This window comes from Dipodomys merriami, unplaced genomic scaffold (genome assembly GCF_024711535.1).
Source record: "Dipodomys merriami isolate MVZ:Mamm:240054 unplaced genomic scaffold, mDipMer1.0.p SCAF_19, whole genome shotgun sequence".
In the NCBI taxonomy this organism is placed as follows: domain Eukaryota; kingdom Metazoa; phylum Chordata; class Mammalia; order Rodentia; family Heteromyidae; genus Dipodomys; species Dipodomys merriami.
Window position 1 is genome coordinate 17,597,928 of NW_027203270.1, and position 25,062 is coordinate 17,622,989.

Below are 25,062 nucleotides of genomic sequence, written 5' to 3' on the forward strand. Positions count from 1 at the left end.
ATGCCCATTCACAGGCAGGGTTAGGATTCAGCAACAGAAAAGTGGAAAGTTCTGACCAGGGTCCAGTGGGGTTGTCCTGGGACTGGTCCTGTGGGGAATGAATTTGTGTGACTGGCCAGGGTATATTACTGTTCACAATGACCCCTATTACATATGTGACCATGGCTGCAGCTGTACCTTATGTAGCTTTTAGCTCTGTGTGAGTTCACCCAGTGTTTGGCATTTGTGGCACTGGTCTATTACCGAGCTTTTCCTTTCAGAGTTCTCTTCTTATTTATTTTCATGTAATTTCTGGGGCTTGACCTCAGGTCCTAGGCATTGTCCCTGGGTGTTTTTGCTCAAGGTTAGTGCTCTACTATTTGAGCCAGAGCTCCACTTCTGGCTTTTTGGTGATTAGAGATAAGAGTCCCACAGACTTTCCTGCCTGGGCTGGCTTCCAACCATGATCCTCAGATCTACTTTAGTAGCTAGGATTACAGGCATGAGCCCTGTGCTTGTCACACACATTTGCTGGATACTTCATGAAGGTAACTTAGGGTCTGACACCTGTAAAGTAGGGACCTGCCTTCTGTTCACAGGAAGAGTATGGTGTGCCATGGTAGGCCTCAAGCCCCCAAATGATGATTAATATTCTGGGAAACATGCTGGCAGCCTCTCTTGTGGCAAGGAGTCTTGGGCCATGATGTGACTTCTAAGATCCTGGTGCTATTAAGCTGAAATTAAGAAATTTGACTTCAGTGTTGTCTTTAAACTTATTTTCAAATGCCAGTTAGTCTCAAAGAGAGGAGCACTTTGCAGTCAAATTGGGGACCACATCCTGCTTCCACTGCTGCTGCTGCAGTAGAAGCGATAGGAGACTTGCAGGAACTCTGGGTTCTAATTTGGAGCAATTGACCTCAGAAACCTTGAACCCCAATCCTCAGATCTCATCTTCCTGAGTAGCTAGGATTACAAGTGTGAGCCTCCAGTGCCTGGCTAAATCCTAGAGTCTTTTACTGAGATCTACAGAAATGCTATTTATGGTGCCGGAAAAAAAAAAAAAAAGGCAGGGTTCTAGCTCATGGGGGGACCTCAGATCCTACCTGAAGGTTAGGGGCAGGTTTAAAAACTCTGCCCCAGTGGGGCTGGGAAGGTGGCTAAGTGGTAGAGCGCTTGCCTTGCATGCATGAGGCCCTGGGTTCAATTCCTCAGCACCACATAAGCAAAATGAAAAAAGCCGGAAGTGGCGCTGTGGCTCAAGCGATAGAGCGCTAGCCTTGAGCTGAAGAGCTGAGGGACAGCGCCCAGGCCCAGAGTTCAGGCCCCACGACCAGACCCCCAAAAAAACAAAAACAAAAACAAAAAAACTCTGCCCCAGATTTTGTGCTTGCTCTGATTTAATCAGTCAGAATTGTGTTACAGACTGTCCTGGAATGGAATCACCACTGCCTTGTTCCTTCACTTCCATAGTACTATCACTTCCTTTGGAGCAAGAGAACCCAGTGGGTTGATTTGCTGGCATTTGGTCTGTGGGTGCTGGAACTGGAGTCTTCCAAACCACTCACTGGTTTTCTCAGTCAAGGTCATCTGAGTTCACATGAAACCACAGTCTGGATTTTGCTTGGAGCCTGTAACTCTTCAGGCTCTAGCATTTCCTGGGCCCAGCTTGGCGGTTGCATGCTGCACTGGATGGTGGCTTGGAGCGGGAGCTCGTTTATATGCATGGATGGGCCTGTAGCACTCTTCTGAGCCTTTACCTATTGAGTCAAAATGTCAGATCTGTGATCTCGCAAAGGTTTCTGCAAGGTGACCAGCAGGACCAGTGGCATCATGGCTCGCTGGCAGAGAAAGGAACATTGCGTTTCAGAGTGGTTGAGCTACCCACCCAAGTCACCAAGCTACTCCACAATGAGACTGATAAAACCATTGTAGTTCTGAATTTGTTCCTCCTCTTAGAATGGACTCTGACTTGTAAACTGTTTTTGTCTAGCTAGGGATAGGTGGAGATGGGTTGAGAGCTGGTATCCTGTAGAATACATCATAGTCATTTAATGACCATCTAGTCTTACTCTGGAAGTAGCGGCCTGCATGGGTTGTCCCCTGTTAAGCAGAAGAAGAATTGTCAGAACAGATGGATGAGACCCAGGATTCAGCAAACTGCCTAGGTCACAGGAAGGCCAGCATGGGTTTTTCCACAGTTCTGTTTGGTTTCCCTGCCCTGATAAGTGTTAACCTTTGCTATCAGGAACAGGGCATTGTCCTAATTTGGACTCCTTAGTTCTGGGGTGGGTTGGGCAGGTGGGTGGTGGCAGCAGTGGTGGTGGGTGTTGGGGGACAGTACTGGATAGTGCCCAATTCCCAAGCCCTTACCTCTCCTGAGTCACAGGGAGCTCCATATTCCCCATAAAGACCACTGGCCTGTGGTAATGACTACACCTTTGGCATAGTCCTGAATAGGAAGCACTATTTTTCCCCTAAAAGAGGAATTCAAAATCAGGAAATAGCCATGTCCTTGATCCTGCAGGCTCTGAAGCACTGGCTTTAACAGACCTGTGAGGCTCTGTGGTATATACTCTGCATGTGATTTCTTACCTCCTTCTGGTACTTCCTGTAGCAGAAGGTGCCATGGGAACGGGTCAGCTGCTAAAAGCTACACCTGAGAGAAAGTGGCCACATCTTCAGGGTCTCCTAGTTTACACTCAGAGCCTTATTGACCAGAAAGAGGGGGCCATTTTGGATGTAAGAGATGAAGGGTCAGGGTTGTATGCCTGACTTCTGCTTGGGGATGTTCTCTAACCTAGAAATCTGATAGTCCTACTTTTCATTTCAGTGTTCCACATAAGGCGGCTGGAATAGTAGTGAGCAGGGGCTTTCATAGCATTTTCCATGTGGATAGAGCTTCATCTAAAAACAAGGTTCCTGGGGATCAATGAGAGGTGCATGCCCAGCCCTCTGGGCCACAGGAAAGATTAAGCTTGTTAAACTAACTCTATGGTGGGAGCTCAGTAAATATGCCTTCACAAATATGGAACCTGCATGCAGGATGCAGGTCCTGCCCTCAGGAAACATCATTTAGTCCAGTCTGTCTGCTCTTTGTTGGTTTGTTGGTTTGCTTGCCTTTTAAGTTTTTTATTTTCTTTTTTCTTCAGTACTGAGGTTTGAACTCCAGGCCTTATACTTACCAGGTTGGTTCTTTATCACTTGAGCTATGCCTCTGGAATTTTTTTTTTTTTAATGACAGGAAGCCCTCACAGGACTCAGAATGCCCTCACTTATAATCTTCCTGTCTCTGCCTCTCAAGGATTACAGGTGTATGCCATCATGTCTGGCTCATCTTCTCTTAATTGTTCTTCCTGGTCAGGCTCTGGACCTGCAGAGAACAGCTATTGTCTTGTCCATCCTGGAAGTAAACAGAAGACTGAAGTTAAAGAGACCTCAGAGGGTTTGGGCTCTAAACTGAAGCTATACTTAAGAAAACGTGCTCAGAGGACCTGTTGTTGTGTTTTTGTGAAGAGATGGCCCTCCAACCCTGTTCTGTCTATCCCCATCTCACAAGACATAAACCTCAGGCCCAGGTGATCTCTTCTGCTCAGCTGCTCTGCATTTCTAGCACCATCCTCACATGAGTGCTACAGGGATTGACAGGGCTGTGGTCAATCTGCTTGTGTGGATTTGTTTTTCAGAACTAACTCTAAGTGTAAGATAAACATAAATATAAGTTTTTAGATTTTTTTTAGAGGGTAGGAAGCAAATGGGCCAGAGGCCAGCAGCTGAGATCTAATCCGAGTCTATGATCCCTCTTCAGTCTACCATACTGCAGCACAGTCCACTTGGCCTTTCTGCCTGGAGCCTGGGGAGCTTGGGTTTCCTCTTCCTGGGGAACTTGGCTTCCTGTGGCATGGAGGTCTTCCTGAACTAAAATTGCAGGGGTGGTTGGCTTTCTCTGGGATTGCTTATTGTGCTCTTCGTAGTATTTATAGCTAACAGAAGGGCCAGACCATGTTAACTTGATTAGTCACAGCCACTTAGCAGGTAGAGAGATAGGCGTATTGAGTGGGAAAAGGGAGTCTGGCTTAGAAGCCCAGACCTAGGAGGCCTCCTCACCCTGGGCAAATGCTGACCCTACTGGGGGTCAGGCTTTCTGGCTGCATATGCTTGGAAGGATAGGGCTGGAGGCTGGGATCTGGGCTGCCCTTGTTTAGACTTCCTGTCTCTCTTCCTCCTTCCCATCACACTCTCCTACCCTGCCTGTTTCTTAATGGGAAGGGCAGCTTTTTGTGGAAACCAGTCATGACTCTTCCTGCAAAGCTGTTTCTCCAGAAGGTTGTCCCCACGCATTCTCCAGCATTCCTTCCTCTGCCATGGATGGCGTCATATTCCAAAAATTCTGCGGCCATGGGCACTTTGTCAAGACCAAACAGTGAAGAGACTTTTTAAAAATCCCTCTCCCTCCCAAGCTGCTGGAGTCTGAGGAGGAGCCCCAAGAGGGGCTGCCCTTCCAGAGCCTTTGTGTGGGTAGAGCAGAGTGGAGGAGGAGCATGGCCATAGCTGCTAGTGCCAGTGAGTCAGGAAGTTGCTTTGGGGCTAATTTGAAGTAATTGCACCTGTAGCACATTCATGATATTGGGAAATCACCACCATGCTCTAGTTGCAAACACTTTCTGCACCCCAAAAGAATACCTCATAACTGTTAAGCAGTCATACTCTATACTCTCATCCCCAGGCTTGGGATACTGTTACTCTGCTTTCTATTTCTATGGATTGCCTACTCTAGAAACTTCATCCAAATAGAATCAAGCAATATGCAACCCTTTGGCTTCTTTCAACATAATAGTTACAGGGCTTACCCACATTGTAGCATGTAATAGAATTTTTTTCTTTTCTTTTTTTTTTTTTTTGGTTCCGGTCGTGGGGCCTGAACTCTGGGCCTGGGCGCTGTCCCTCAGCTCTTCAGCTCAAGGCTAGCGCTCTACCACTTGAGCCACAGCGCCAGCGCCACTTCCGGCTTTTTTCTTTTTGCTTATGTGGTGCTGAGGAATCGAACCCAGGGCCTCAGGCATGCAAGGCAAGCGCTCTACCACTGAGCCACCTTCCCAGCCCGTAATAGAATTTTTTTATGGCTGAATAATATTCCTTTGTGTGAATATACCACATTTTGTTTCTCTGTTCCCTACTTGATGGATATCTGAATTGTTTTTATGTTTTGGAAAATGTGAATAGTGTTGCCATGAACATTAATATATAAGTTTTTGTTGGAAAATCTTTCAGTTCTTTTGAATGGAGACCTGAGGGTGGAATTGGTGCTCTGTGACATTTCTGCCAGTAACCTGAGTTTGAACCAGCCCCTGGAACTAGATGTTGTGGACCCCTTATGACACTGCTGAGTGTTCCTTACTTAGAGAACTCCAGGAAGGACTCTTGGGGTCCTCTTAGGTTGCAAGCATTGTGTGAGTTATAAGGGGCTGGCACAGGGGCCATGCAGCATTCAGGGTGGCCCAGTCAATTTGAGGTTGCTGCTTCCTCTCCTCCCTATTTGTCTAACTTGAAGATCTGAGTTGCAGAAAAGATCAACCAACTTTAGGATTTGATGAGACCAAAACCAAGGGATATGTAGTACTTGAAAAATAGTCCAGAGAGTCACTTGAATGAAAGGTGCCTGGGACATGCTGGGGAGGGACCCTTGGTGTTCTATACAGCATCCAGAGGATCTTGGGATTGGCTGGAGGTAAAGGGCTTCTCTTCCCTGTTTGCTATGATATTACCAGTTTTCAAACTTTTATTTCTTTGATAGTAGAACTTTGCCCCTTAAAACAAAACATGTATAATATAAGTTTCTGGGTTGAAGGGAATAGTTATGGGTCCATCTATAAAGACTACCCTACCACCAGCTACCAGGAAAGCACAATCTCCAAGGGGCTTCACAGCCTGAAAAACAAATTTGCTGCAATTAAGATCAATATCTTATGTATACAATTAAAAATCTAGTATAAGCCAGTGTCAGTGGCTCACACCTGTAATTCTAGCTACTCAAGAGGCTGAGATCCGAGGATCACAGTTCAAAAGCAGATAGGCAGGAAAGTCCATGAGACTCTTATTTCCAATTAACCACCAAAATGCTGAAAGTAGAACTGTGGCTCAAAATGGTAGCATGCTAGTGTTGAACAGAAAAACTGAGGGACAGTACCTAGGACCTGAGGTCAAGCCCCAGGACCAACGCACGCATGTGTGCACACACACACACACACACACACACACACACACACACACACACAATCTAGTATAATTCTGAATACTATAATGAATGCTTATGAAAGAACATTGATGGCATTATTGGAATATCCTTTGGTGATGTTCTGATGGTGATCATTCCACCAAAGGTCACCTGAACTAATGGAAGTAGGAGCTGAAGCCCAGGCAGTGAGCCCAGCATTGCCATTTGAAGGACGGTTGAGTGGTTCCAGAGAACTTAAGATGGGAGTTCATTTCAGTATGTCCCTTGCTTCTACTCTCTTGACCCTCAAAAGTGATTCCTGAGGCACAGTTGAGGTGCTTTGTTTTTGCTAGTTGTTCGTAGTCTTGCTGGTGGGGGTAGGCAGGACTCACTAGTGAACAGGTGTTGCCCACTGCCAAGCCTCTTTCCTGACCTCCCCAAAGCATAGACAGACAGTAGGGGGAGGGAGGCTGTCCTGTCCATTGGTGTCTGGGAATCTGTTTCACTTACAGTTAGACTGTAGGTAGCACAGCTGCCTGGAGCACGTATGGGTAAGAATGGCTTTTAAGGCAGTGTTGGCAGTACTGTCCAGTTGAAAGGACAGAGAGTTGGAAAGATGCTGAATGAAAGCCAAGAGATGGTTGTAAAAGCAGTGAAATGTAGTGAGGGAGGTATTTTGGCTTAGTGGGTGAGTTACTGGCTAGGTTAGTACTTCTCATCTCAAACTTTGGTCTTGGTTCCTCTTCCTACTTGTTATGGATGCTCTTACAGAATTTTTGTTTGTGTGAGTATGCCCATTGGTACTGTTTGTGTTAGAACTGGAAACTCAGACATTTAAGGTATTTATGAAGTCATTAAAAATAATTAACCAAACCAGGCACTGGTGGCTCACACCTGTAATCCTCGGTACTCAGGAGATCTGAGGACCACAGTTCAAAGTCAGCCTAGGCAGAAAAGACCATGAGACTCTTATGTCCAATCAACCACCAGAAAACCAGAAGTGGAGCTGTGGTCTCAAAAGTGGTAGAGTATTAGCTTTGAGAGCACACATGCGTGTGGGCGCGCGTGCGCGTGCGCACACACATTTTTCAGCCAGTTGTGGGGCTTGAACTCAGGGCCTTGGCGTTCTCCCTGAACTCTTTTGTTCAAGGTCATCACTCTACCATTGTTTGAAGATCTTATGCCTGGAAGGGGTGGTAGTTTGACCACACCAGGAAGGATCTGATTGTAGTGCTTACAGAGACTGGGACAGCATCTGAGGGAAGTGGTAGATTGGTATAAGCACACAAATAGTGACAGCAGTGATTTTGGACAGATGTTTGCTGGAGCTACTGGCAGGCTCCAGGCTGACCCATAGTCCTTGCATGCTTTGGGGGACTCTAGGAAGTCTGAAGCACTAGTGAGGTCCATGGTACTTGGGAAAGACTCTGAAAATAGGCAGAAATCAGAGGCATGGGGAGGAAGGTATCTTTGCCAGCTTGCCCTGGGGCTCAGGCAAGGAGGGTTCAAAAATGCCTGGCATGACTCTAGATCAAAGTGGGAACAAGACTTTCAAGTAGTTGAGACAAGTTTCAGGACTCCTGGACTGGTGGGCAGGTTCTCCTCCAAGCTCTGTTGCTCCTTAGCTTTTGCAGCCAGAGGCCAGCCTGAACTCATTCTGCCTCCCTACTTATTCCTGGGAGCAGGGGGTATCTAGTGATTTCCAGGACCACATCCCAGTCCTTGGCCTGGAGCTTAATGTTTGTGCACAAGGTTTGGTATGGTGGGATGCTGGATACAGTGCCTTGGCTCAGAGTGAGTTTGGAGTTTTTACTCTAAAAGTGGTTATCAAATCTTGCACCCTGTAAGCATGTGGACAGAAGGGAAATCAAAGGGTGTTTTGAGGCTCTTGGGGAACTAATTCATGTGGCATAATTGGATGGAATTAACCAATTTTCTTGAAGAAAACAACAACCTTCTGAGTCTGCCTTGGGAAAATTGCCTTTTCTTTGTGGAATTAAGAATTTCCTCTAGCCTGGCGCCAGTGGCTCACACCTGTAATACTAACTACCCAGGAGGCTGAGATCTGAGGATCACGGTTCAAAGCCAGCCTGGACAGGAAAGTCCATGAGACTCTTATCTCCAATAAACCACTAGAAAACCAGAAGTGGCGCTGTGGCTCAAGTGGTAGAACACTTGCCTTCAGCTGGAGAGTACAGGGACAGTGCCCAAGCCCATAGTTCAAGCCCCACGACTGACAAAAAAAAGAAGTTCCTTAACTAGGTCCTGCCTCTTGGATTTGGTGACTAGACAGGAATTTTGGTGTTTTCAATGCTAAATGAGTCAGTTATCTTTTGACTTGGATCTTCAAGTTGTACCATAATTTCTCTTTCTTTCTTTTTCTCTCTTTCTCTCTTTCTGTCTTTCTCTTCTTCTTCCTCCTCCCCCTCCTCCTCCTCCCCCTCCTCCTCCTCCTCCTCCCCTTCCTCCTCCCCCTCCTCCTCCTCCTCCTCCTCCCCTTCCTCCTCCCCCTCCTCCTCCTCCCCTTCTTCCCCCCCTCCTCCTTTTCACAGTTTTGCTAAGTTGATATGGCTGGCCTCTTAACTTGGAATCCTCTGTCATCAGTCTCCCAAGTACTGAAATTTCAGTCACCATCATGCTCCAAATGATGCGGTGGTGTTATGTTTTTTTTTAATGGCATCTATTAGAGAAAATGTTTTTCTTGATGCATTTTTCTCTTACCACATCTCCCTTCCTAGAAACCTTGGAGAAAGGTCCGGATAGGTTTCCTTGGAGAGATAATGAACCCAAGCTTGTTCTGTAAGATTGGAGTGCTTAACCTGTGCTGTCCACAGGGAAATTGCCTCTCAAGAACCTTCCTCTCTTTTTTGTATTACTCTCTTCTGCTTATTTGCTCCTAAGAACTAATTGTTCAGGTCTGTGTAGATATTTCCCTCTTTGGTCTCTCTTAAAGGGTGTACATATGTACTGGAGCTTGAACTCAGGGCATTGAGCTCTTCCTTAGTGTTTTTCAGTCAAAGCTGTCACTACCATTTGAGTCATACTTCCACTTCTGGCTTTTTGCTGGTTAATTGGAGGTAAGAGTCTCTTAGATTTGTCTGCCGAGGCAGGCTTTGAACTAGGATCCTCAGATCTTAGCCTCCTGAGTAGTTAGGATTACAGATGTGAGTCACCAGCACTCAGCTTAAGGAGGATTTGAAAATAGTTGAAATAACCCCAAGGACCAGTAAACAAAATGTCTCTATGCAAGGAAATATTATTTAGCCATAAAAAGAATGAATTTCTGATAGATGGTATAATGTGGATGAAGCCTTTCATAAGAAACCACATGAAGGGTGGTAAGGGGAAACAAAGGAGGAGGCAACAATGCTTGATAAGAAATGTGCTCATTACCTTGCTTATGTAATTGTAACCCCTCTGTACGGTATTTTCACAATTAAAAATATGTAAAAAAAAAGAAAAGAAACTACATATGCAGAATGTGTGACTCAGTGGTATAATGCTTGCCTAGCAAGCACAAGACCCTGACTTCAAATCCCAATATTGCCATACTCACACACACAAAAATCAGAGGCCATGTGTGAAATGTCCAGAATAGGCAAATCTATAGAGATAGACACAGCAAGTAGACTAAGCAATTGTGGGGGTTGGGTTATTGAGAAAGGTGGGCATAGAAATGTTCTAAAGTTGATTGGCAGTGGCTTCATGACAGACCATTAATTAGGTATCGTTTTTTTGGTCGGTTGTGGGGCTTGAACTCTGGGCCTGGGTACTATCCCTCAGCTCTTCAGCTCAAGGCAAGTGCTCTACCACTTGAGCCACAACACCACTAGTGGTTTTCTGAGTGGTTCATTGGAGATAAGAGTCTCAGAGTTTCCTGCCTGGGCTGGCTTTGAACTGAGGTTCTCCAGATCTCAGCCTCCTGAGTAGCTAGGATTACAGGTGTGAGCCACCCACGGCCAGCTTAATTATGTATCTTGAATGAATTATAAGCTTTGCATATTGTCTTCAAAAAAGTTACTGCAAAAATCTCCAAATACTTACCACCCTACCTCAGTTACAATTATGACCTATATTCACATTTTCCCAAACCATTACAGATAGCCCCTGACATACAGCTGTTCAGCTAAGTGTTTTTAAACTTTATGGTACTACCCACATAAAAACTCTGTTTCCATGTTCAGTGCAGGATTCCCTAACTTACATGGCTAATCAACACTTGGTTATGAAACCCTACTGCAGGTTAAGGTGAGCATCTTAGCTCTTATGGTGTGCTGGGCTGGGTGATGTTGGATATGTTGATGGACTTGAGCATTTTCAGGGTAGGATATTTTCCACCTATGAAGGGTTTATCAGGACATAACCCATCGTGAGTCCACGAGTATCTGTATTTTACTGCCTACCATTTCCTGTTTAATTGTAGCTAACATATAGTTAATGCTCCTATTCAGTGTCTGTCATCACTGAGCACACTGCTTAGGGGTTCTTCATTGCAAAGTTCCCTCCCCAGAGCATGGGTTTGGTGCTAGTATCACCTGTGTTCTGTGGGTACACATACATGCTGGGATTGATGCTTCTGTCCTTGAGGTTTCCTTGATTGTGCCCTGACCTAGGGTTTGTGTCTGACATGATTTTGTTTCTAATGATATGGAAGGAACATGCATACATATATACATATGTTATAATACATTATATAGATATATAAATATATAAATACATGTATAATATATATATATATAATATATATTCCCTTCCCTCTCTTTCCTTTTCCCTCCCCCCTTTCTCTCTCTCTCTCTTTCTTTCTTTCTTTTTTTTTTTTTTAATACCAGTACTGGGGCTTGAATTCAGGGCCTGGGTGCTGTCCTTTGCTGTTTTTCATTCAAGGCCCTATCACTTAAGCCACAGCTCCACTTTTGGTTTTTTGCTGGCTATTGGGAGGTAAGAGTCTCATGGAGTTTATTGTCTGGCTTGATTTGAACTGTGATCTTCAGATCTCAACTTCCTAAATAGCTAGGATTATAGGCATGAGCCACTAGTGCCTGGCTTAGAGAATATATAATTTTCTATTATTGTAAATGATGGAACTGAGATTCAGTCTTGCCCTGGGCTGCACAATGAGTAGTAACTCATGGAATTAGAACTTATCTTGAGCATCCTTCATCCCAGGCTAGGTTAGGTCATATTGGCAAGAGGAGAGTGTGGGAGTTTGCTAACTCTGCCTACTTCTTTTTCTGCCAGGATTGCATCAGAAGCCATGCAGGCATAGTCAGGCAAACCATCTTGTCTTCCCTTCAAATAATCTATGTATCATGCTAGGTGCTGATGGCTCATACCTATAATCCTAGCTATTTGGGAGGCCGAGATTGGCGGATCACTCTTATTTGAAGCCAGCTGGGACAGAAAATTCTGTGAGACTCTTATCTCAAAAAAACCAAAAACAACAAAAAAACAGCAAAAAGTTGGAATTGGGTGTCTGGCTCAAGTGACATTCACGAGTGGAAAAAGCCAAATGAGAGTATAAGACACTGAATTGAATGAAGCCTGTAGTTCAGTACTGGCACACACATAGGCACAGTCACACAAATCTATGTATTAATACTGTAATGAGTACTATATATTAGCCTTACTTCACTAAGATAGTTAAAAACAAACAAACAAAAAAACCCTCCAGCAATTCTTCATGAACCTACCAGTCAACATAATTGTTTTTCATTTATTCCTTCTGTATTAGGTCTCTGTCACTATAACAAAAAGCCCAATACATTTAGAAAGAGGGAACATTTGTTTTGGCTCACAGTTTTGGAGCTTTCATTTTATTTGTTATTTTTTTAGTTTTGGAACTTTTAGCCCGTAATTGGGCAGACTTATTGCCTTTAGGGCTGAGGTAAAGCATGACATGACAAACTTACCTCGTAGTCATGAAGCAAAAAAAAAAAAAAGAGGTTTCAGGGTTCTTGAATCCCCTTCTAGGACATGTACCCTATGGCTTTAAGAAGTCCCTAAAGCTTCTGTCACCTCCCACTTGGCCTTTTGGGACAGGGTCCCAACTATAGCAACTATAGCAACTCCCAATCATCTATTCTTTTTTGTTTTGTTTTGTTTTGTTTTTGGGGTCCGGTCGGTCATGGGGCCTGAACTCTGGGCCTGGGCGCTGTCCCTCAGCTCTTCAGCTCAAGGCTAGTGCTCTACCACTTGAGCCACAGCGCCACTTCCGGCTTTTTTCTTTTTGCTTATGTGGTGCTGAGGAATCGAACCTAGGGCCTCAGGCATTTAAGGCAAGCGCTCTACCACTGAGCCACCTTCCCAGCCCCCAATCATCCATTCTTATATATCTTTATAAACATTTTCACATCTTATGCATAGTTCTGGTCTCCTATAGTGCCCCTCCCCCTTGTGGTGAAGGACTATATGTGCTTCATGTTAATACCTCTAGCTTGATGGTGACTTCTGGGAAGATTTTATTAATCATATCTAGAGTGTGTTGGTTGCCAGGATTTGGAGTGGGTGAAATCATTGGGGCTCAGCAGGAAGGAAGTGCAGGCCTGATAGGAATGACAGTGTTGTGCTATAGTGTGTTGTGTACCAGCATTCACATAGGTGTCTAAATTTAGCAGTGAGCACTTCCTGCATCATGAGTGAAACTTTTTGCCTTGCTCTGTTTTTTCTTTAGGCTTAGCAGCTTATTGCACCAGGAACATAAAAACGTTATAATTCTTTTCTTTTCTTTCTTTTTTTTTTTTGGGTCCAGTTGTGGAGCCTGAACTCTGGGCCTGGGTGCTGTCCCTCAGCTCTTCAGCTCAAGGCTAGCGCTCTACCACTTGAACCACAGCGCCACTTCTGGCTTTTTTCTTTTTGCTTATGTGGTGCTGAGGAATGGAACCCAGGGCCTCAGGCATGCAAGGCAAGCGCTCTACCACTGAGCCACCTTCCCAGCCCCCCCCCAAAAAACGTTATAATTCTTGCTGCGTGTGGCCCCATGTGCTGCTGTCTGAGTGTCAGCATTCCCTACATTGTCTGTTGACTTAGCCAGCATAGTACATACAGTAGTTTGACTGAGGACCCACATTTAGAAGAGGGAGGATAGTGAGTTGAAGTTCAACTGTAGGTGTGTCAGCTTGCTGTTCTGTGTCAGCACACTGTTTTTGTGGCACTGGCTACTGACCTTTATTGTTCTAGTGATTTGGGTGGCTTTGTGTGAGGAAGTCAGAAGTGTGCTATTGAGCTCACTAGATTTTAGGGACACCTCAGCAATACTCCCAATTAGACTGGGGAACAGTTATGCTCCCAGTCAGTATATCCATGCAATCACCCACCTATTTATTTGCTTATTTAATTCCTGGAGCCCAGCTTTGGCCTGGGCACTTGGTTAGGTGAGGACTAGGATTCTTGTTCCTGGGGTAGATGTGCTGTTGTAAGAAAAGAAATAGGTCTGGTGTGGGGTCAAGAGATGGGACCTTGGAAGAGAGCAGGAGCTGCTGCAGAGGAGCCTCCCTTGTGTATCCTGCTCTGCAAGCCTGCAGGCCCCAAGTGCATGTGCAGATGGGGCAGAGGTGGGGGGGCAGAGGAGCAAGATGTAGGGCTTCATTAGGAGAGCAACTCCAGCGTGCATTCTAGAAGTAGCTGGCTTTGGATCTGTTACCATGATTCTAGGGGCATGGGATCTTGAGAACAGTTGTAATTTAACCTATCCCGTAGAGAAGATGATGTGTGTTAGAAGTGAGGGGCACCAGACTGTGGAGGTCCTTTCCTATGGTATGGCAGTATGAGAAGTGAAAAGAGTGAGACCCACATTTTTGTATCCGTTGTTTTGGCTGCTGCCCATGGTACTGCATGGTACATAGCTCTGTGTCTGACTAACTTGCTCTATACTAACATGCCTTCTGAGGGTGGGTGACTCCAAGGGAACAAGAAACCTGATTAAACTACCTTTTAGAAATCCTGGTTTGTGAGCCACAGACAGGCTGTGTGGAGCCAAGAGTTTAGTGTGTCATGTTCTGGATGCCTTGGGGGCTGGTTGTGATGGAGTACTGTGTCTAGAGGATAGTGTGTGTCTGGGGATGGTCCCTGTGCATCTGACAGTACTGAGTGTAGGCCAGGTTTTTAGCTTCTGCCCTACCCATCTAGGCTAGGTTGCGACAGTTGACTTTCTGACTTAATCCAGACCTGCCAAGGGAAAGTGGCAAAGGAACCTCATTGTAGTTAAGTAAATAGGCCTGAGAGAGTGGGGGTGTGAGGTGAGTGGGGGTGTGTTTGTGTATAGGTGAACCTGGCTTCTAAGGGAATCTGCTGGCCAGGCCAATGGGAGTACATGTTGTGTAGCTTAGAACTTTGTCAGCTGGCATTTCCTACAGAAGGCTTTGGACAGACACCCGAGAACAGTCCCCTGAGGACTTACTCCAGTGCCTTGGGCTCTGGGGTTGCAGCAGGTTTCCTGCTGTGTAGATTAGGTGAAGGGAGCTTTTCGGACATAACAGGTTTGGATTCCCCTCTCTTATGGTGAGATAATTGTGGATTCGATGCAGTAACAGTAAAGGTACTCTTCACCCAGTTCCCTGATGGTGACACCCTGCAGCAGAGGTGTCCCTCCTTGCCCTGCTCTGCCTGCCTATCATTACTGTCTTGCACTCCAGCAACAGAGTTCTCACTTCCGGTAGATTTCACTTCTCAGGAATGTTTGAGGGAGTCACCTAGCACATCACCTGTGTGTCACCTATGTATTGCCTGTGCATCACCTGTGTGGACTGGCTCTTCTCTTATCCTGATCTCTAAGCCATCCAGGTGTTGTATGTAGTCCTCCGTGTGTGTGTGTGTGTGTGTGTGTGTGTGTGTGTGTGTGTGTGTGTGTGTGTGTGTGTGTGTGTGTGTGTGTGTGTGTGTGTGTGTGTGTGTGTGTGTGTGTGTGTGTGTGTGTGTGTGTGTGTGTCATGAGCCTTGAACTTGGGGCCTGGTTGCTGTTCTTGCGCTCTTTTGCTTAAGGCTAGCATTCTTCCACATTAAGCCACAGTGCCTCTTCTGGTTTTCTGGTGGTTAATCAAAGATAAGACTCATGGACTTTCCTGCCTGGGCTGTCTTTGAACCTTAATCCTCAGATCTCAGCATCCGAGTAGCTAGGATTATGGCATAAGCCACCAGTACTGGCTAATCCTTCCTTTTTTACTGTTGACTGGAGTCCAGTGGGATGATGAAGTGCCACAATTATTCATTCACTGGAGGTTTTGAACTATTACAAGTAAAGCTGCTCTTGCCATTTGCATGTGTCACTTCTTTTTTTTTTTTTTTTTTTTTGTCGGTCTTGGGGGCTTGAACTCTGGGCCTGGGCGCTGTCCCTCAGCTCTTCAGCTCAAGGCGAGCGCTCTACCACTTGAGCTATAGCGCCACTTCCGGTTTTCTGGTGGCTTATTGGAGATAGGAGTCTCACGGTCTCTCCTACCCGGGCTGGCTTTGAACCACGATCCTCAGATCTCAGCCTCCTGAGTAGCTAGGATTACAGCGCCCGGCCTGCATGTGTCACTTCTGTGTTGACTGTGTTTTTACTTCTCTGGAATAAATACCTAGGAGTGTATTTTCTGGTCATATGGCAGTTCAATGTTTAGTTTTTATAAGAAACTGTCAAACTGATGTTCATCAGCACTGATACATTCTCTTTGCATCCTTGTCAGCAAGGATGCAAAAATTAAAATTAATTTTAATTTTAGCCTTTTTTAAATTTTAGCCATTTTGATAGGAGTATAGGGATGTCTTAACTTTCTTTGTACTTTTTTATTGTAAAAATGCTGTACAGAGGGGCTACAGTTACACGAGCAAGATAATGAGTACATTTCCTATTGTCTAACACTTTTTGTTTGTGGTGGTACTGAGACTTTTAACTCAGGGCCTCATGTTGTTGTTTGGCTTTTTTGCTTATGTCTGGCACTCTTCCACTTAAGCCAATTCCAGCTTTTTTTTTTCCCCCCCTTAGTTAATTGTAGGTAAAAAGTGTCTCAGAGATTTGTCTGTTTGATCTGGCTTCAAACAACAGCAAGCCTCAGATTTTAGCCTCCTGAATAGCTAGGATTACAGGTATGAGCCACAGGCATCTGGCTTGTTACATGGTTTTAATTTGCATTTCTCTAATAGCTAATGATGAATGTTCATGAAGACATGATAGATCTTTATATAGTCTAGGTACTAGTCCTTTGTCAGGTAGTTGGCAAGTATTTTATTTTTACTTATTTCATTTTTTCAGTCCTGGGTCTTGAACTCTGGGCCTGGGCACTATCCCTGAACCTCTTTGTGCTCAAGACTAGGGCTCTATCTCTTGAGCCACGGTGCCATTTCTGGCTTTTTATGAGTAGTTTATTGGAGGTAAGAGTCTCATGGACTTTTCTGCCCAGGCTGGCTTTTAACTGCAATCCTCAAATTTCAGCCTTCTGAGTAGTTAGGATTACACGCGTAAGCCACTGGTGCCCAATGGCAACTATTTTATACTATGTTCTGGCTTATCTTTTTACTTTTATCCTTCTACGAGTGCCATTTGCAAGGCAAAACTTTTTCATTTTAATGAAGTTCTATTTTGGGGGGGGGCGGGGGGGGGGGATCCGGTCCTGAGGCCTGAACTCTGGGCCTGGGCGCTGTCCCTCAGCTCTTCAGCTCAAGACTAGTGCTCTACCACTTGAGCTACAGCGCTACTTCCGGCTTTTTTCTTTTTGCTTATGTGGTGCTGAGGAATTGAACCCAGGGCCTCAGGCATCAAGTCAAGCACTCTACCACTGAGCCACCTTCCCAGCCCAAGTCCTATTTTTTTTAAATCTTATTTTCTTGTAAAGATGCTGTACAGAGAGGTTACAGTTACATCAGTAAGGTAATGAGTACATTTCTTGTCGAGCATTGTTACCCCCACCCCCTTTGTTTTTCTCCTGCTATCCCTTTCTTCCCCCATCTCCCTCATGAAATCCAATTTTTTCAGCTTAAGTTTTATGTTCTATTTTGAGTTAGGTATTTTGGTTTGCTTGTGGATGAACCATAGCTGGAGACCACTGTTCAAAAGCTTGTTCTTCGTTGAATTGCTTTTTCTTTTTTTAGCATTACACTAGGATTTGGACTTGGCCTTACACTTGCTAGGCATATGTTCTACCACTTGAGCCATGCCTCTAGCCCTTTTTTGCGTTGCTTAGTTATTCTTTAAAGTGGGGTTTCACTGTATGCCTGGGCCAACCTGGACTGCAAGGCCTCCTGATTGTGCTTTTTCATATTACTGGGATGATAAGTGCATACCACCATGCTCAGCCATCATGCTGCCACAGTGGCTTGAGATGGCAGGTATATGACACTGCCCAGCCATTGGTCAAGATGGAGTCTCATGAACTTTTTTCCCCTAGTCGGCCTTAACCTTGATTTCTGGATCTCTTATCTTCAAAGTAGCAAGGGTTACATACTTAAACCACTGTGCCTGGCCATAGAATTACTTATATACCTTTGTCAGAAATTAAGTTGGGTGTGTTTGTGTGGACTTAATTCTTCATTTTCTCTAACAATGGTTAATGTGTTTGACCACTCATACCACATTGTCCCAAATACCATTGGTGTGTGTGTGTGTGTGTGTGTGTGTGTGTGTGTGTGTGTGTGTGTGTGTGTGTGTGTGTGTGTGTGTGTGTGTGTGTGTGTGTGTGTGTGTGTGTGTGTGTGTGTGTGTGTGTGTGTGTGTGTGTGTGTGTGTGTGTGTGTGTGTGTGTGCTTCTTATTGCTTAAGGCTAGTGCTCTACCACTTGAACCTCAGCATCACCTCTGGCTTTTTCTGAGTAGTTTATTGGATTAAAATCTCATGGACTTCCCTGCCTATGCTGACTCTGAACCTTTTCTTTTGTCATTGTGCTGGTTAAAAATTCTTGAACTGTGTTGAGTTGAAAATGAACATCATTGTCTAGCTCTGTAATTATATTGCTGAATTATATTTGCTAATGTATTCTTCACTTTTGTATCTGTATTATGAATTGTTACCCTATAGTTCTATGTTCCTTTTGTGTGTCCATTGGTATTTCCATGTTACCACCTTCTCTAGTATCTAGTATAAGACAGCACAAGGAAATTGTGAAATTGTCACTATGTACTTCTTTGGACCCAGTCTCCTGTTTGTTTCACTATATATCTTAAGTGTTTAAAAGTCACCTTGTAAGCTGGGTGCTGGCAGTTCACAACTGTAATCCTGGCTCCTCAGAAGGCTGAGATCTGAGGATCATGGTTCAGAGCCAGACCGGGCAGGAAAGTCCATGAGACTCTCATCGCCAATAAAACCATCAGAAAACTGGAAGTGGTGCGGTAGCTCAAGTGCTAGAGTGCTAGCCTAGAGCTGAAATGCTGAGGGACAGTGCCCAGGCCCAGAGCTCAAGCCCCACGACTTAAAACAAACAAAAAAACATCTTGTAAGTGTAAGTGTGTTTTAAAAGACTTTAGGTTGAAGAGTGCCTGTAGATCCCAGCAGCCCCTTTGGAGACCAGCATCTGTTCAGATTATGTAGGAACTGAAGTTGGTGTTAATTCTTTAAACATTTGGTATCATTCTCCAATAAAAGTACTGAAAAAGATCATTCAGAGGTGTGGTGACTTCTGTGGGGTCTGGAGCCATGTTTTTCTTCTGTATAGTCTGCTGTACAGGGATGTCTCACACAACTCAGGCCCTTCCTTTGGACCCTTGCAGCCTAGCTCAGCCCCAGCATCAGTGAACACCTACTGTTTCTGCTTCTTCCAAACGAGCCAGAAAACAACAAAATTGAGCATAGCACTTCACTTGCTAAGTTGCACTCCCTACTGGGTCAGATTACTTTTGGGCTATTGCCTGCCACTGTTTATGAGCCTCTTGTATTGGACACTAAGAAACTTAAAACACAGCAGCTCTGCTGTGGCAGGGAGTATATGGCATTTTTAGACAGTGGGAGAATAGCAGCTTTCTTTTTTAAAAATTTTTTATTGTGAAAATACCGTACAGAGAGGTTACAATTACATGGGCAAAGTAATGAGTACCTTCCTTCCTTCCTTCCTTCCTTCCTTCCTTCCTTCCTTCCTTCCTTCCTTCCTTCCTTCCTTCCTTCCTTCCTTCCTTCCTTCCTTCCTTCCTTCCTTCCTTCCTTCCTTCCTTCCTTCCTTCCTTCCTTCCTTCCTTCCTTCCTTCCTTCCTTCCTTCCTTCCTTCCTTTCTTTCTTTCTTTCTTTCTTTCTTTCTTTCTTTTCGGATAGTGCTCAGGCCCAGAGTTCAAGACCCACTACCAACAAAAGAAAAGAAAAAAATATTTTTGTTATCTATAAGTAGTTGTACAAAGGAATTGCCATTCACCGAAACAGTTTACACATACAGTCTATCTTGACCATTTTTGCGGGGGGTGGGGGGTCCGGTCATGGGACCTGAACTCTGGGCCTGGGCGCTGTCCCTCAGCTCTTCAGCTCAAGGCTAGTGTTCTACCACTTGAGCCACAGTGCCACTTCTGGCTTTTTTCTTTTGCTTATGTGGTGCTGAGGAATCGCACCCAGGGCCTCAGGCATGCAAGGCAAGCGCTCTACCACTGAGCCACCTTCCTGGCCCCCATGAGTACATTTCTTATCAAGCATTGTTGCCTCCTCCTTTGTTTTAGCAGCTGCTCTTGACAGATATTTCTGGGCTTTAGAATCAGGATCATAAGTTTTTCAAAGAAAAGGAAGCTCACAGAGAGGGCACTATCCTCCTAGGGCTGAGTCACAGTGGACTTGCTTGCCTCTCTTCTCTCCCCTTTGTGGACTGCCTTAGGATGGCAGGATATAGCCAGAGCTGGCCTGCCCCATTCTTGCTTTCTTGGGGCACAGATTGTGGGGTAGGGGACAGCCAGGCTATAACAGTATAATTACATACATGATGAAACTAAAGGCATCTATCAGTTCTAAGATGTATCATTGTCATAATGACAGAAGTGAGTCACTAGATGTTGACCTGGGAGGTCAGGATGGCCGCTTGAGAAAGGAGTCTTGAATGATTTGGTTTTGCCAAGTGGAGAGGCATTGTGGGGGAACTGGGAAGTCAGCAGCAGAGGAGGACCACCAGGATATGTGGGTATCTTCTTACAGCAGGCTCTCTGGACTTGTGAAGCAGGCCATAGTATGGATGCACTCAATTGGATACTTTGAAGGACTAAAGACAGCTCCCAGATGTGACCTCACTAGAATCGGTGTGTGTGTGTGTGGGGGGGGTGTTCTCCTTCATGACCTTTGTTCACATGGATAGCTGAGTAGAGCAACCATCAGAGTGTCCATGCCTCCTCTATTTCCTAGTTACTTCAAGCTGTGGGCCTAGGCCTGATGTCACCCATCCTATAGGCAGCAGATTCACCTTTCAGGAGCTGGTGTGCTAACTAACTGTGCACCTCATACATCATGGGGCTTGCTCAGACTTCCAGACCTTCTTGTTCCCTTTTCCCATTGGGTCCACTGTAGCTCCTTCTTGTAAACAGTGGATCAGATCACTGCTCTTTATGACCATTGTCTTTGTCTCTGAGTGAAGTTTCCCAAACTTGACTGAAAACTTAGGCAGTCCTTTCAGGCACCCAGAAGCCTGGCTTCCTTAGAGTGGGGAATAACTAAGTTTATGCTATTGCCTGCAGGAACTGTCCTCATTTTCCCACTGCCTGACATAGGCCTCAGTAAATGATTTCTTTAAAACGGCTTTTATTTTTATTTATTTTTATGTGATTTTTTTTATTGTCAAGGGGATAAACAGAGGGGTTACAGTTAAATAAGTAAGATAATAAGTACATTTCTTTTAAAACCTGGTACCCTTGCCCTCATTTTTCTCCTACTTTCTCCCCCCCCACCCCCCGGTCCCCAAGTTGTACAGATCATTTCCAACATATTGTCTTGTGAATATTGCTTAAAACAGCTTTTATTGCCATATTCATCCTGCACAACCAACCCATTTAAAGTACAATTCAGTGGGTTTTGGTATATTCTCAGAGGTACAGCCATCAACAGAGTCACTTTTAGAACACTTCTTTGTCTGCAAAAGAAATTTTTTACCTCTAGCTATCATCCTAGTCCCCTACTAAGCTAAAGTTTTGCTTTTGTAAATGTTTCACTGGGTAGCATCATCTTCCCAGTCGGCTCCTAACAGAGTGCTTGTTTTTGTGCTGTATCTCTGCCACCTAGGACCCTTTTACCATGCGGTTGTAGAGCTTGAACTCAGGGCATAAGTGCTGTCCCTGAGCTCTTTTTGTTCACAGCCAGCACTCTACTACTTTGAGCCACAGCTCTACTTCTGGTTTTCTGGTGGTTAATTGAAGATAAGATTCTCAGACTTTCTTGCCTGCATTGGCTTCAAACCGTGATTCTCAGACCTCAGCCTCCTGGAATTACAGATGTGAGCCACCTAACGCCCAGCCCCTTTACAAGGCATGTTCTGAATCTGATCTGTAATTTGTGATTGTGGTCCAGCCAGGTGGTACTGGTAGGTCCCTTGTGTGTAGCACATCGCTGTGAGCTCAAGTAGGCCCGAGTAGATGTTTGTTCATTGAATAATGATGCTAACGAGGACACAGACCTGGGATTGTGGTCTGCGTTGTAAAGGAACATGAACATGATCTCTCCTACACGTTTTTGGGAAAGGTCAAGTAGATGTAGCTGGTGATGTTACGATGCCCTCAGCCCACAGCCAGAGGCCAGGAAGATGGCACAGAGTCAGGCAAAGAGGCAGTGTTGCTGTCCAGCCTGCTGAACTTATATCACAGGTGTGAGATGTGCATGCCAGTGGAGAGCCCAAGCAGGGTTCACCAGGTGCAGGATACACACTGAGAGAGGTCTGGCCCTGGTTCAGGCTTTCCCATGCTGTGGGTGATATTCAGTGGGATCCACTTAGGGTACACATTTGGAGTGATCTGAGGAGAAGCTCAATATGCTTGTTCTTCTTGGGGAAAGGGGGCACTGCTGGTGTTGTTTTAACCCTTGTTCTTCTGCTAGCACTCATTGCTGTTACGTCAAAGCAGTTTCTCTTTCTTCCTGAAGCCCACCCTACTACTGGCCCACAGCCCTTCTTACCCACTCTACTCATGGGAAAATATAGTGCTTCCAGGGGCCTTGAAAAGGCCTGTGAAAAGATTCCAAGAAAAGAGGATTCTTGGCTCAACCTAGAGTTTGTGTGACCTTCAGCAAGCAGCTTGCCCTCTCTGAATCACAGATTCCACAGCTAAATGTGATAAAGCTTCCCAGTTGGGAGATTGTTCAATAAAAAAAAAAATTAAGCTGGGTGCTGGTGGATTACGCCTGTAATCCTAGCTTCTCAGGAGTCTGAGATATGAGGATTGTAGTTCCAAGTCAGCTGGGCTAACCACCATAAAGCCAGAAATGGAGCTGTGGCACAAGTGGTGGAGCTGTAACCTTGAGCAAAAAAGCTCGGACGGTGCCCAGACCCTGAGTTCAAGCCCCAGGATTGGCACAAAAAAAGAAAAAGAAAAAGCATTTAGGAGCCCTTTTGTGGCTTATTCAGAAATATTTGTGTGCATAGCAGTCGGTTGGGGGTGGGGGGGGTGGGGCTGGACTTCCCTTTTTGTTACTGCTTCCCATTGTGGCTGTAAAGGAGGACAGAGCCAATGTCCTATCCTGTAACCCATGCCGAGTTTCTACTGCCAGGGCCTGAGAGTGGGGGGTTCTTTGCACTGAAACTATAACAATGCCTAACATTTATGGAGGTTTTATGGGCCAGACACCAACTCAGTGTTTTTTTCTTTATACAGTTTTTATTGAGATACAGTTCACATACCGTAAAATTCACCCTTTTAAAATGTGCAATTTACTGGGTTTTAGCATATTCACAGTGTTGTGCAACCATCTCCAAGATCTCATTCCAGAACATTTTTATCACTCCTAAAAGAAAACCTATGCCCATTAACAGGCACCCTCCCCCCCCATTCCCTTCTCACCCCTGGGAGCCATTAATCTGCCTTCTGTGTGTCTGCCTGTTCTAGATGTTTCACGTATGGGGAATTCTACAGCATATAGGCCTTTGTGTCTGGCTGCTTTCAACTACATACTGTGCCCTATAGCTTGCACCAGTACCTCTTTATTTCACCGTGTGGATAGACCACAGTTTGTTCATCCATTTATCTATTGGTGAAGAGTATAGGCTTTTACTACCTTCAGATGGTTGTGAGTAATGCTTTTAAGAACATTGAGGTAAACGTTTTTATTTGCTTCCCTATTTTCAGTTCTCTCTCTCTAGTATATACCTAGGAGTAGGATTGGCAGGGCTCATATTAGCTCTATGTTTAGCCTTTCGTAGAACTGCCAGGTTGTTTTCCCAAGTGGTTGCACCATTTTACCTTCCTATCCTGGGTTTATTTGCATCATCTTAATCAGTATTCACATAAACTGCATGAATTTCCTGAGGTATAGGTAGAACTGTTGACCTTTCACATGGGAGAAACAACTCAATGAAGACTTGAAATCCTACTTGGCTGTAGCAGGTGGCTGATGAGTCTGGCTGGTATGGGTTTTGACTCTTCTGGGCCCTGCTTTGTGCTATGTTTTGTTCTCATTTGTGTTATATTCTTAGTGCTGAACACATGCTGGCATTAACATACTATTGAATGCCATTTTTTTTCTGATCTTGATGTTTTGATTGGGAACTTAAGGGAAGCTATGCCTGTGTATTCTGGGATATTGTCCTTGGTGGGTTTTCAAGTTCATGGAGTTTTGTGTTCCCCTCTCTACAGTGGATGTTGCAGAATCCCTCCAGCCTCTTACTCTCAAATGTCCTTCTACTTTGGACACTTATCAGCCTGCGACTAGTGTATGGGAGGTGACTTCCTGCTTGTTAGATTGTCTGATTGTCTTGCCTGGCTCTCTCCCACTCTGGTCCAAAGTTGCTGATAACCTGCCTTTTTTTTTTTCCTCTCTCTCTCTCTCTCTTAGGCAAAACCCATTTATGGTGGCTGGTTACTCCTGGCTCCAGATGGGACTGATTTTGACAACCCAGTGCACCGGTCTCGGGTAAGGACACCAGAGTGAATATTCAGGGTAGGAGAAATGACACAGAGAAGGGTTCTTTTGAGGACAAATTGGTGAAATAGGAGAGGAAGACAGGAGTTGAGCAGTTTATCTATGATGCCAAGGTTAGCAAAGATCCATTCATATAGCAGACTTGTCTCAGAATTACATACATATGCTATGCAGACTCTTCTCTTCAGAATGAGCTACTCTCATGTTGACTCTCACCTGGTCTCTCAAATCAGTTAAGTGGGAAAAGCAAAGGAGCAGTTGAGTATGTGTTTGCACTATGCTGATTTGTGTTCCAGTTCTTACAGTGCCAAGGCCCTGCCTTCTGATGCTCCCTCCTGAGCTAGAAGCTGTGCACATGAATATTATTGAAAGGATGGGTCCTGGAGGCCTAAGCTCCCCTCTCTCTAAGCTGTGTTATTTCCCTTATCTCCTGGGAACCTACTGGGGCAGGTCTCTGCTGGCACAGTGACACAGCGAGATGGTTAAACCAGCATTGTCCTGACTGTGGTTTGTTTTTGTGCCAGGAAGCCCCTTTGGGTCCAGCTCCAATTAAAATGCTGTCCTTTCTTTTTCACGCACTATCTTCTTGTTACAAACTACTCCAATGCCTGCTTTTCATCTTTGAAGCTTCCCTTCCCTTTCCCTTTGGTCTCTTTGGCTCACCCCCTCTCCATCTGGGACAGGGCTTCATGACTACATATTCTGGCCCCACACACCTGACATTATATCTCGGGTCTTTGGACTTTCTTCTGGAGTGGGTTTAGATTTCAAAGATTATACATAGGAGCCTTGGAAACTTGGAAATGTTTCTGGAAGACAAGTCCAGGCAGCCCTGCTCTGGACATCTGGCCTGAAAGCAACCCTGCACATCCTCTTTGCAAGAACCTAT

The 25,062-nt window shown here is 45.0% G+C and overlaps 1 protein-coding gene across 5 annotated transcripts in view; it reads left to right on the forward strand.

The window, feature by feature from the left end:
* Positions 1–25,062, forward strand: part of Mprip (myosin phosphatase Rho interacting protein) — a 145,863-nt gene that overhangs the window by 9,189 nt on the left and 111,612 nt on the right. For all 5 annotated transcript variants that reach the window (XM_070027539.1, XM_070027538.1, XM_070027537.1 and 2 more), the window contains exon 2: positions 24,087–24,164. In XM_070027539.1, coding sequence (XP_069883640.1) covers positions 24,087–24,164 — 78 coding nt within the window. The remainder of the gene's footprint in view (positions 1–24,086; positions 24,165–25,062) is intronic.